The sequence below is a fragment of the Lissotriton vulgaris genome, chromosome 3_2 (genome assembly GCF_964263255.1).
Source record: "Lissotriton vulgaris chromosome 3_2, aLisVul1.2, whole genome shotgun sequence".
In the NCBI taxonomy this organism is placed as follows: domain Eukaryota; kingdom Metazoa; phylum Chordata; class Amphibia; order Caudata; family Salamandridae; genus Lissotriton; species Lissotriton vulgaris.
Genome location: NC_141690.1, coordinates 183,079,891 through 183,093,069, shown reverse-complemented (window position 1 = coordinate 183,093,069; position 13,179 = coordinate 183,079,891). Strand labels below are relative to the sequence as shown.

The 13,179-nt window shown below is 42.7% G+C and overlaps 1 protein-coding gene across 11 annotated transcripts in view; it reads left to right on the top strand.

Annotated features, from left to right (window-relative positions):
* The window catches only part of ADD1 (adducin 1), a 582,264-nt gene extending 570,284 nt beyond the window's left edge, over positions 1–11,980 (top strand). For all 11 annotated transcript variants that reach the window (XM_086964173.1, XM_086964167.1, XM_086964172.1 and 8 more), the window contains one exon: positions 11,053–11,980. In XM_086964173.1, coding sequence (XP_086820299.1) covers positions 11,053–11,426 — 374 coding nt within the window. In that variant the 3' untranslated portion in view covers positions 11,427–11,980. The remainder of the gene's footprint in view (positions 1–11,052) is intronic.
* Positions 11,981–13,179: the final 1,199 nt, after the last annotated feature.

The following is a 13,179-nucleotide window of genomic DNA, read 5'->3' as shown; positions in this document are numbered from 1 at the left end:
ATACCTGGGGGCTACAGTAGACACAGAGAAGGCAATAGCATACCCCAACCCAATCAGAGTACAGACAATGGTCGGGTTAATACAAAGATTTCAACCACAACACTTACTACCAGCACGAGTGTTTATGCAACTATTAGGCATGATGTCCTCCTGCATACTGCTAATACCACATGCCAGACTACAAATGCGCCCACTACAAGAGTGTCTAGCGACACAGTGGAATCAGGCTCAAGGTCAGATTACAGATCTGGTGTTGGTAAACGACCGGACGTATCGCTCTCTGAAGTGGTGGAACACAGAAAACATTTCCAAGGGACGGTCGTTCCTAGAGCCAATTCCACAAGTGACAATAACAGCGGACGCATCGCTCTCCGGATGGGGAGCGCATATGGACAGATACACAGTACAGGGGAAGTGGAGTGTGCAGCAAAAGAAACTGCACATCAACTACCTAGAACTATTAGCAATATTTCTAGCACTAAAAGCTTTCCTAATACAAATAGCAGGAAAAGCAGTCCTGATCAGAACAGACAACATGACTGCAATGTATTATATTCAAAAACAGGGGGGGACACACTCTCTCCAACTGTCCAGACTAGCACAGGACATATGGAGATGGGCCATTCCTCAAAAGATCTACCTGTTAGCGGAACACCTACCAGGAGTTCAAAATCAAATAGCAGACATCCTAAGCAGACAGTCAGAACAAGTACACGAATGGGAGCTGCACGACCAAATACTACAGCCATTCTTCCAAAAATGGGGGCAACCAGAGATAGATCTGTTTGCCAATCATCAGAACGCAAAATGCAAAGAATTTGCATCCAGGTACCCACACCAAAGGTCCCAGGGCAATGCACTGTGGATAAATTGGTCCAACAAATTTGCTTACGCGTTCCCTCCTCTACCACTAATTCCATTACTGGTTCGGAAACTACAGCAACACTCAATGACAATGATACTAGTGGCACCCACGTGGGCAAGACAGCCGTGGTTCACCACGCTGCTACAACTCTCACAAGTACCACATCAAAAGCTAAGGTTATTACCCATGCATCTTACACAGAACCATGGAGAAATAATGCACCCAGATCCCAAACAACTGAACCTAGCGATCTGGCTCCTGAGGTCATAGAGTTTGGGTATTTAGATTTACCACCAGAATGCATGGAAATCATTAAACAAGCAAGACGTCCTACCACCAGAGCATGCTATGCAGCAAAATGGAAGAGGTTTGTTATACACTGTAACAGTAAGCACATCAACCCTCTGGACGCATCCACTAAACAAATCATTTGCTATTTATTACACCTACAGCAATGTAACCTAGCATATACCTCTATCAGAGTTCATCTCGCAGCCATAGCGGCGTACCTACAAAACAGGCAACATCTGTCACTGTTTAAAGTACCAGCAATTAAAGCTTTCATGGAAGGACTCAAAAGAGTCATTCCACCAAGAAGACCACCTTCCCCAGTCTGGAATCTCAACATAGTGCTTACCAGACTAATGGGGCCACCCTTTGAACCTATGCATAGGTGTGAAATACAATTCCTCACATGGAAGGTGGCCTTCCTCATAGCTATCACGTCACTTAGAAGAGTAAGTGAGCTGCAGGCTTTTACGATTCAAGAACCATTTATGCAGCTACACCAAAATAAAGTGGTTCTTAGAACAAACCCAAAATTCTTACCGAAGGTTATTTCAGCATTCCACATCAATCAGTCAGTGGAATTACCGGTTTTCTTTCCAAAACCACAAACAGTATCTGAAAGAGCCCTACATACACTGGACGTTAGAAGGGCAATATTGTACTATATAGAAAGAACACAAACTTTCAGAAAGACAAAACAGCTATTTGTTGCGTTTTCTCCTGCACATAAAGGCAATCCCATCTCCAAAGCGGGCATTGCCAGATGGATTGTAAAATGCATTCAAATATGCTACTTAAAGGCAAAGAGAACATTAACTGTTTCTCCTAGAGCTCACTCTACACGTAAACTAGGAGCATCTATGGCATTTCTGGGAAACATTCCACTAGATGACATATGCAGAGCAGCTACCTGGGTTACACCGCACACCTTCACAAAGCACTATTGTGTAGATGTGCACACAACACAACAAGCTAGAGTGGGACAAGCAGTATTAAAAACATTGTTTCAGACAGTTGCAACAGACACGGGCGACCACCGCTAGGGAGAGAACTGCTGTATAGTCTATTCATAATGTACCATCTGCAGCCCATATGCCTCGAACGGAATATGCTACTTACCAGTATGCATCTGTTCTTGGCATAGAGGGCTGCAGAGTGGTACATGCCCTCCCAGCCTCCCCGGAAACCTGTGTCTGTTCCAACATTATCTTATTTAGATACACTTACATGGGCACTCCTATCTGTATTCTACTATACTACTCCATCTAACCCTACTATGGCAAAACAATCTAAGGATGGAGCCGATGCCCATGCGCACTACCAACCAAGGGAGGAGTCACCAAGATACAAAAGACTCTCCAAGAGAAAAACAAAGTGCAATCATCCGAGCCCAACACCAGATGGCGATCTATTCATAATGTACCACTCTGCAGCCCTCTATGCCAAGAACAGATGCATACTGGTAAGTAGCATATTCCATCTGTAAGAAACATTAGTTAGTGTTAGATTCCTTACCGAACCCACCCATCCTCCCCGTTCTGCGAACTGATACCTAGGGTTAAGGACATCCCTTTCAGGGCCCTAGTTTCAAAAGGCACCAGTGTTGGTTCTCTCATGGCTCTGCGTCTTTTGGCGCGGAAAAGCTGTGTACAAAGAACTGACGTCAGCGCGCGGAGGCGGCATCTATATACTCCAGCGACGTCATCACAGCGCACGACGCCAACGACGGACGCGGAGCCGCAGGAGACGCCTGCAGACGACGCCTACCGACGCGCAAGGGTACTGCTACGCAAAAGTTTCCGGATCCAGACTGACGCCTGGGGATATTCTAAGGTAAGGAATCTAACACTAACTAATGTTTCTTACAGATATATCGTTACCGAAGGTAAGTAACTTGTTCATATGGCTTGGAACCTTATGTTTGTACCATGTGTGGAGGTATATTCACATGCTTTGTATACTCCTGCCATTTAGTGATAAGCTCGGACATTACAAGTTGTTTTTCTCCAAAGAAGTTTCTAGTCACTGGATGTTGTGTGACTCCTTCTTTAGTGTTCCAATGTGCATGGGCTTTGGCTCTACTCTTAGATTGTTTTAATTCGGCCATTGGGTCCAGATGTCTTTCTGGCAGCTCCAAGATCGACGGGCTTACCAAGCCGCCCTCCAATGTATCCAGTATATAACTTCGATACCCAAGTCAGGGGAACAATCCCTCCGGCTCCAGTGGTATATGTAGATATTGAAATCAGCAGAAGAAATCTTCGATGGTGCCGTAAAGCACTGAACTCTCAAACCCAACTACCAAGACAGTGTCAAAAAATATAGTACTGTAGACCAAGCTTTCTTTTGTTTCTTTCTTTTTTTTATATCCACAGTACAATGCCAAGTATCTTTTGACTGACCAACATGGCGGTTGCAGTCTTTGCGTATCACCCGAGCACAACAGGGCTTTATATGAGTGATGCACAGCGTTTTAGTGCAAGAAACCACTACACTGCAGAAGAGACACTGGGCATGTCTTAAAATGCACAAACAGTCAGCTACTGAAACGCAGGCCCTTTCCGTTGACCATTACATCTACAAACCTTAGACGGGACGCTCTGGGTTCCCAGTACTCCAGTCGACACCCAGTCCGCAAATGGCCAAAGATGCAAGCCACTCCAAGGGCAGCAGTATGACCCCAGCGCTGAACGCCTTATAGAAGAGACACCCAGGCGCCATAGTGTAATGGCAGTGCACCTGTCGCTAGGCACCTTGACATCTAGCCCTGAACACTCGAGGTAAAAGGCATCTGGTGCACTGCTGCCCCCAGGCTCCGGTCAACACGAAGACAATAACTGTAAGGTGAGCAGGCCACACCTCTCACCTAAACAGACTTCCACCAAACCTCTTTTGAAGTCAAAGCTGTGCTGAAACAACATTCAGATCTCAACACTTGGACTTTGATGCCAAGTTTGGACGTTTCTGAGGCACCTATCCTCAAAACATCAGCAGAAGAATTGGGATTCTAAGCAAAAGACTTTTCATCCATTCCGACACCTGGAGGATATCCACAAGAACCCAGGTCAAAATAGCTGTCACATTACCACCCATACTGAAAAAGAGAAAGCTTTGCTCCAGAGAGGAAATCACCTTTGAGGAACCTCTGAGCCCCATACCGACAAGGCCTCCAGCCCCTACACCATTGCCCATTTCACCCTGGTACTCACCACCAGCTCCTCCACAGCTTCCACTTCTTCCCCAACCCCTTCCTTCACAATATCATTCTCCACCCCTCAACATTCTCCAGAGGGATCCGTCCACTCCTTAGAAACCAGTAGCCATTCTGGAGAGAGAACCCATATGACCAGCCTGAGGGGGTAGGAGCAGGGTGATGACCTTTGGAGCGACTGTCGACCCAGCAGTTGGACCAACCTTGAGCCCTACCCCATCAAGCCATTAGCCCTGAAGATACTACTGTGTATTATGTAGTGATCCAAAGGCAGATCATCATTTTTAGGTGGAAATGCACACTAACGACTTCGTAGTGGGAATTCTTTCTTAGACTGAACGCACAGCCAATTGATACCAATACTCAAGTTGATATTTAGGACAGAACCAGAGAACTTTAAACGCCCAGTGAGAGCTAAGGTAGTCCTGCAGAGAGTGGATAGGAAGTTTAAGGCATCCCCTAGTGACACACTATACATTAGAGGGCAAGTAGTCACTTACTCCTATTGGGCACCTGGCATGTAAGATGACACGTATCTAGGTAACCAGGGATGCCCAATCCACTAACAAAGCAAGCTTTGCAATGGTGCAGGGAATAGAGTCACAGTAGGGGCAATTGCCGATTGGCTAATAGCTTACTCAGTAGGTTTACTGTCCCAATATGACAGTTGTCACTGGGAGGAGATGTTTGTTGTTCTTCGTACAGCACCTTCTGGAGGCTTGTAATTAAAGGTATGAGGAGTTGGTAGCGCAGAGGTAAACGCTGTCAAGCTCAACCTTTAGGTGCGCTTTTGTTGTGACTGAACACTATGTCAGTACTAGTGTCCTCTGTCTGCATGCATGGCTCTGTGTCACAGGCTATAAGCCAGAGGTGCAACAACATCTTTTAATGGCCCAGTTTGATGGGGAACAAGTCTTTGGGTCCCAAGTCCCCCCTCTAAAACTGCCAGCAAACTTGGCATCATTTTTGATGACCAAATGTCCAAGAATCAACAAGTGGTCAGAGTTGCTTCGACCTGTTTCACTATCCTAAAGTGGCTTAGGAAGATCATATGGCTGCTTCCTCAGGACAAACAAAAAACCGTAGTCCAGGCTCTAATAACATCTAGACTGGACTACGGCAACATCCTGTACCTAGGTGCCAGCAAGGAAGTAACGAGGAAACTTCAGATGGTACAAACCGCAGCGGTTAGGTTACTTTGCAAACTGCCTAACAAATTCTCCACATCAACCCCCTTACGAAACCTTCACTGGCTCCGAATTGAAACTCGCACAAAGTTCAAAGCCATGTGCTATATGCACAGAATCAACTCAAGCAGGGCACCACCCTATCTTATAACTCTAGTTCACCAATCTGCCCTTTACGTGTCCTCCGTTCCTCAAACCAGCACAAGTTTCAGGTACCTAGGATAAAGCGAGCTAGAATGGGCGGACGTTCCTTTTCGTACCCAGCGCCCTCTCTCTGGATTCTCTCCCCCATCACCTTCGCACAGAACCCTGCTACCTCAAATTTCGCAGGGATCTAAAAACGTGGTTGTTTAACCAATAGTCCGTTCTCTACTCCGGGCCCTGAGTCTCACTTGCTAGGTCCTTTTTCATCCTGTCCATAGCTCCGGGATACCTCCGGGTAGCTGCGCGCTCTATAAATATAATAATAATAAGTCAACAAGACATTGGAAAAGAGTAAGAAAAACACTGTCATCGCAGAGTCTGTGCATGCATTGCAATTCTCTAAATAGAAAGGAGTCCTTTCTGAGACACCAAGCAAGAGGGGCCAATAAGGCAGCCCCGCCAATCCAGCTGCAGTCATACCACGACAACCGCAGACCTTCCACAACTTCCAATCAGGCAGGACTTGCTCACAGTGGGGCTCCGGCAACAAAACGTCAGCTCCTTACTAACTCCCCATACATCTCCCCCCCCCCAAATTATCCAAAGGTGTCGGGCAAGAGGATCAGATTTCCACCAGCGTTGGGCAGAAATCCCCTCATCAGTAGGTCTTGACAGTGTTCCAATAGAGCTACTGCTGCGAATGCCATAGTACCCCACCCAACATTCCACACAGCCTCAGTCAAAACCATCTTGTGCTTCTGCAGGATAAGGGTACAGCCTTGCTCTAAAAGGACATTACAATACCGGGGCCCATGCATCTGCAAGGAGAAAGAAGTCTATTCACTATGCTTCCTCATTCCAAAGAAGGATGGTTCGCTTCACCCCATATTAGATCTGAGGCCACTGAATCTATGCATCCTGTCCGAACACTTTTATATGACCACTATGCAGGATGTAATCCAGTACTCCGGCAAGGAGACTCCATGGCTGAATGAGATTTCAAATAAGGCTCATATTTCCACATCCCCCCTCCCCCATCACAAGTACCCACAATTTGAGGTAAGGGAACAGCATTACCAATTCACGATACTATCCTTCGGGGGGCCCACAGCACCAAGAGTGTTCACAGGGTGTCTTTTAGTGGTAGATGCTCATCCTCTGAGAGGAGGCATCCAAGCATTTTCATAGCTAGATGACTGTATGATCAATAGCAGCAGCTAAGTACAATGTTTAGCTCACACTCAACAGCACTCCACTTGCTAGACAGCCTGGGCTATCCAGTCCATGCCAAGAAATTGAATCTTTAACCCCAGCAGATAAAACCCTTTCTAGGATCGGTTCTCAACACTGTCACGAGGAAAGCATATCCCAGTCACCAGAGGGTGATAGCATTTCAACAGCTGTTGCCTCTTTTTTTTAACACCACTTGCCCCATAACTGTAGGAATGCCAAAGCAGCTCCTAGGTATTGTTGGCATCATGTATAGCAATCATCCCATGGTTGCACATGCGACCCCCTCCAACAGTATCTCACCCAGCAGTGGTCACAAGCACAGCTTCAATGGGAACATCTAGTGTTGATACAGGCCAGCATTCAGCACACTCTGCAGTGGTGGAACACCAACAGTCTATTGTGAGGCAGGCCTTTTGTGGGCCCTCTTCTGCTGGTCACCATTACAATTGACTCTTCACTTACAGGGAGGGGGGCACATTTACACAAATGGACCATACAGGCCGCATGGACCTCTCCATATCTAGGCCATATTTCTGAAGGCATTTTACTTCCTGGTACGACGTAAAGTGGTAATGGTGTGTACAAACAACATGAGAGCTATATACTTCATACATAAGGATGTAGCACACACTCCCTTCCACTGACAGTTGGCTACATACACTTTGTGGCGGAACACCTCTTAGGGGTGGCAACGACTTTGCAGACCTCCTGAGGAAGATACATCAACAGGTCCACAAGTGGGAACTCTACCCAAATGTCCTTAGACACTACATCCTCAGGTGGGGCACACCACTCATAAACATGTTTTCCACCCCAGAAAAAGCAAATGCCAAAACTCACCTCCAGTTACCCACAGTCCATGGGCAAAGCACTATGGATGAATTGTTTCAGGGATATTTGCTTATGCTGAGATGGGGCAAATATCAGCTACCCTCATCCTAGTAGCCCTAACTTGGGCCAGACAACCATGGTACTCCATACTTTTAGAGGTGTCGATCACTCGGCTTGAGATGCTTTCCATTAGGGAGGACCTTTTCACCCAGCAACACGGATGCATCAGACTCCCTACCCCAAGCAGCTCAGTCTTGCTATTTGGCATCCGAGGTCTTGAAGTTTGGAAACTTAGATTCCACAGTAGTGTATGGCCATATTGCATGAAGCACGTAGGTTCACTACTAGTGCCTGTTGTCCAACCAAATGGATAAATTGTGTCCATTTCTGTATTTCTAAAACATTTTAACCCTTTCAGTGTTTCTGTTCAGGGAATAGTGCCATTATCATTTTCACATTCACCATGCAGGTTTGTCCTTTACAATTTCTTTCATGGAAAGTTTATTTCTTTGTAACCTTAGCTTCGCTCAGACAAATTAGTAAATTGCAGGTTCTTACTATAACAGTTATATTTATACTCGTACATAGAGAAAAAGTGGTGCTTAGGATAAACCCCAAGTTTTTACCAAAAGTGGTATCCCCTTTTCATGTTAACCAGACTATTGAGTTTTCTTTTTTCTTTCCCCAGCAGATACACTTACAGAGAGAGCATTACATGATCTGGATATTAAGACTGCGCTCATATATTACGCTGATTGGACTAAACCTTTTAGAAAGACCAATCCATTTTTTAAAATCTTTAATAAACCTTCTAAGAAACAGACCATTTCCATGTATGCAACGGACTCAGTGATCTATTGAGTAATGGGTCTTTCTTTTACAAATGTTCATGACAAATACACTTTTGTTGGAAATGTTATTCACAGAAAATAGAGGGCCTGATTCTCAAAGCTGTTTGCAACTTCAGACGTAAACTTGCAAATACCCTCATTTACAATCTCATAACCACTTAATTCAGAAGCATTGGTTTTGCACTCCTAAATGAAAGCACTCAAGATTTTGGTGTAGAGGAGGAATTCTCTATAAGTGGAAATTCACAAACTAGTATCAAAACTCTTTACCCCTTGGAAAAGATTTAGCATTGTAACTAGCAGGATACAATTGCATATTTTCGCATGATGGCAGTGGAATTCACAGCCGTTTTTCCAGGGATATTTGTGAAAACCTGCGATTGGTGTAGGTTTTCCAGGAGTGGCTTTGGAAACTTCTGTGAATTCCTGCAAGTCATGAAGGATTGGGTGAAGATTTACAATTTCCCTTTGGAATCTTGCCATATAAATTTGCGTGTATACACTTTTGTACTTAAAGCATCATTTTACTTACAATATCTTTCAAATAGCTCCTAGACTCAAGATTACAGCACCCAAAACTAAGGAAAACTAAAGAACCCTGGGCAAAAATAGAGCAATTTGGTGCAATAAAATAACATCTTCATGAACGCACAGGGTGCATTTCTAGTTGCAGTTCTGAAGGATATTACTGCAGAGGGCCACGGGTGTTATTTAATGAGGGAATGTAAAAATACAGTCCATTTTTTTAAATCTTATTATAACATTTACTTTGACTAAAGTGTTACTTATGTAGGGATTCATAATTTTAGAACATTCCTATTTATACAATATTCAACACGACTGTTTGTAAACCAATAATTTAGATGTATACCTATATATTTTTAAAGTTAAATAAATTAATCATTTAGCATTGGGAGGCTCGCCTCTGACTGCACAGTGCAGAGAAAGTGCTTCCCATGACCAAGAGATTTTTGCATTACCAATTTATTTGCAGAAACCACTGGCCATCGCCACATATTTATTTATTGTAGTTACTGTGTAGTTTGATTCCCGGGCTAGCACTATTTTCACTAAAATATTTTCAACCATGAATGTGCTGATCTCATGTTTGGTTATTCTAAAAAATACATCATAATTATGAAGAGTACATGTAAACCCCAACCAACATAATTAGTGGTTCTAGCTGGTACTTAGGATCAATGTAATTGATCATGATAAGCTAGTTGCCATATGATAGTTGTGCCTTGTATATTATAATGCCAGCATGACTGATGATGTTCAAAGATAGTTCATCATGTTAGAAAGACTCCCTCAGACTACATTAGAAAGATCACACACTTTGATATGTCCACTTACAGGATAGATCGCACATAGGATTTGATGTTACTGTAGTTAGACCCAAATGTATATTGAAAAATAGTACAGATACATCTTTCAGTACCAAGAAGGTATTGGTCCACTATGCCTGCTTTACAAATGCTTTATGTTCAACTTTGTGAAATATGTTTTAACCATCTGAAGATCAAAAAAGGTATAGTATCTCAATTGGTTTGATTAAATTCTTTAGCAAGAAATGCCATATAGGCCTCTAAGTTTTTGTGTTTTTTAACACTTCCAAACTAACACATGAGCTAAATTTGCTTTTGGGTTACTTGGACTAGTTCTTTGCCTGGTGTAACAGATAAACAGCTTTTTTCTATCCTTCTGCTTCTGGGGCTTTTTGACGTATAACGCTTTTTAAAGCTTTATTAAACGACCCGATAACCTTTTAATTTAATCTTGTAGTGACGGTTGGTGTGTGAGTGAATTTACCAGTTGATGATGAAAAGAATGATGGTGTTAAAATAATATAATTACTTTTATATGAATACTAAGTAGTCCAAACACTATTCAAATAAATTTAAAAGACAACAGCAATTCTCCTATTTATAATAATTTTTAATTACATTTAACTAATGCACCCCATAAATGGGAATAGAGGATATCTCATTGAGTACTTAGCTTCAACACATCTCTTACATCACAAACCTTCTACATCTACCTGTGTGTTAACTCCCCTGTTTGCTATCCTTGTGAGACAGTGATGTAGCACAGGTACCATGGTAGTATTTCGAAAACACTACATCCCAGCAGCAATTTTCCAGGCATTTAGATACATACAGCCTTACTGGAAATAAAGCTGCTCTATTATCATCAACAATCTTAGAAGTATGTAACTCCTCCCAGAGAAGTCTGACAGATTTTTTTTCATGATCGCTCCTTTGAAATTCAGCAAGAAATTGACAATACTGAGAATTCTTGCATTCGAATTTGGAAATCACTTCTTGTGTCTGTAAAAGAATAGTTAAAATGTGATATCTTTGATCATGCAAAGTAGATATACTAAGACATGTTTAATGTAAAAACAAATACTTAAACCTAACCTATTTATCTGTCTGTTAGAATTACAACAGGACCACACTTACAAAGATGACAGTGATGCCGCAACTTTAAAACAAACCCTTCCTGATCTCACCCCTGACGAGCCCACAGAGCCACTGTGCTTCCCAGCATTTGAAAAAGAGGAAGAAGTGGAAGCGGTTGCATGCAACGATGACGTAGACAAGGGCCAAACTGAGCTGCCTGTGGCCGAAACTGATGAACCAGAGCCTCAGCCTGCTGAGGTGCCAACCACGCCAACCACACCAGTGGCTGAGGACGGTACAGCAGCAGACCCCGGAAGTGATGAATCTCCCGGCAAGTCTCCTTCCAAAAAGAAAAAGAAGTTCCGCACTCCCTCCTTTCTGAAGAAGAACAAAAAGAAGAGTGACTCCTAAAGGATGTGTGCACTGCAAAAACACTGTCATTTTTTGACATAATTCATTAACCACTAGAATGTACCGGATTGTATTGCGTGTTTTGTCTTCTTATTATGTAAAGGAATGCAAAAACTAGCAAATAAGCCCTCTAGGTAACGTTTTTAACAGGAAAGTAACAGTAAGATAAGGTGCTAACCCTGTATGCTCAGCAGCTAATTAAGGCGCATATCTTTTACACTCCTTTTAAATGTATTATTTGAAATAAGCTACAGTTTTTCTTTTAAATTTTGAGCCCACCACGCTTTACCTAATGAATAGAAATCACTATTTTGTAATCCAGTTGACTCCTCTTCACAATGCCTAATTACCTTTGTCATGCTGTCTCAAATGTATCCACAGTACTGCGCAGTGGCAAGCAGGTTCTTTGTAAATACTGACGTTTGCATTTTTGAGCGGACGCGCTCCTTATGAAATTTATGCTTCTGCAAGTTTGTAATTAAAGGTCAGGCTTCTTAAAGGATCTGAGACTATTAAGTGGTCTCTACTACCCCAAAATAAAATATCTTCATTAACTAGTCTCTTGGGCTTAATACTGTTGCTTTTGTGTGAAGCACTCTGTCCTGGAAGGAGAATGCTGCACTTGCTGTTGTTCTTACTGTTGCGGAACTGCATGTGGTTTCTTAGTAAATTTGATGGCACACAAACATTTTTAACTCCTTCCTTAATGAAATTAGCAGATAATTTACATAGTTCAGTTTATATGAGTAAGGGCAGTTTATAGTTACAAGAAGAAATATCCTATGAATGTGGCAGTTTTATAGTGTGTGGTTAATCTTTACACATTTCATGCTACTGCTACATAACACACATCGAGGAACAGTACTTCTTTTTAGTAATGTAAGAAATAATGATTTACATTGACCTCTTAAGTCTGACAATTGCTATTTTCACAATGTTGGCATTATCTTTGGTGATATCCTAGCTAAAAAGCGATAAGTTAGCCACAATCACGAACTACTACTGTGAATAAGTGAACATAAAAAGGTGGTTGCATTGCTTTCAGCAATTAATAGACAATTAAAGCCTGCTCAGTCTGTTTTCAGGCTACTTGAGCACCAGGGGCCTAAATTGTACCTGGTGGCTAATGACAAATTATATCCACGTACTGTTCCGAAAAGTATCTGAAAGACCTAAATGCTTCCTTGTCTATACCGATATGTGGCTAATGAAACCTTTTCCAAAATCAAAAATGTGAATTGTACTCTGGCTTGAGGCTAACCTTTTCATAGGAAATTAATTCAGATTACAGCCAAATGCCTTGCCTTCAATTTCGATACTAGAAAATTGAGAATCTCCACACCAACCATTTTCAGGAGTGTGGTACATTTTGGTACAGGGGAAGGATGATTCGAAATAGTATGAAAAAGTGGCTTAGCTGCAGTCCCTATCTTTCTACCTCTAGCTTTCCTTGTGTCCCAGCTTTCCTTGTGACCAGGAGGAACTGTTCTCTATTGCACACAAACGCTCCCACTCCTGATCGTTCTATTTTGAAAGCGTTTTCTTTGCCTTTTTTCTGAATCTTTGATGTTTTTTCATGCATGCAAGGACATTTGTATATGTGGGAAAATGTAGTTTGTTCCATGGTTTAACCATACCTGACATCCTTTGAACCTTTCACTATAGAGATACAGCGATGAACACATGCTTTGCAACTCCACAAACCGCAGTACACATCAGGAAGAGATGTACTCAAAGGTAGCTTATGTATGCA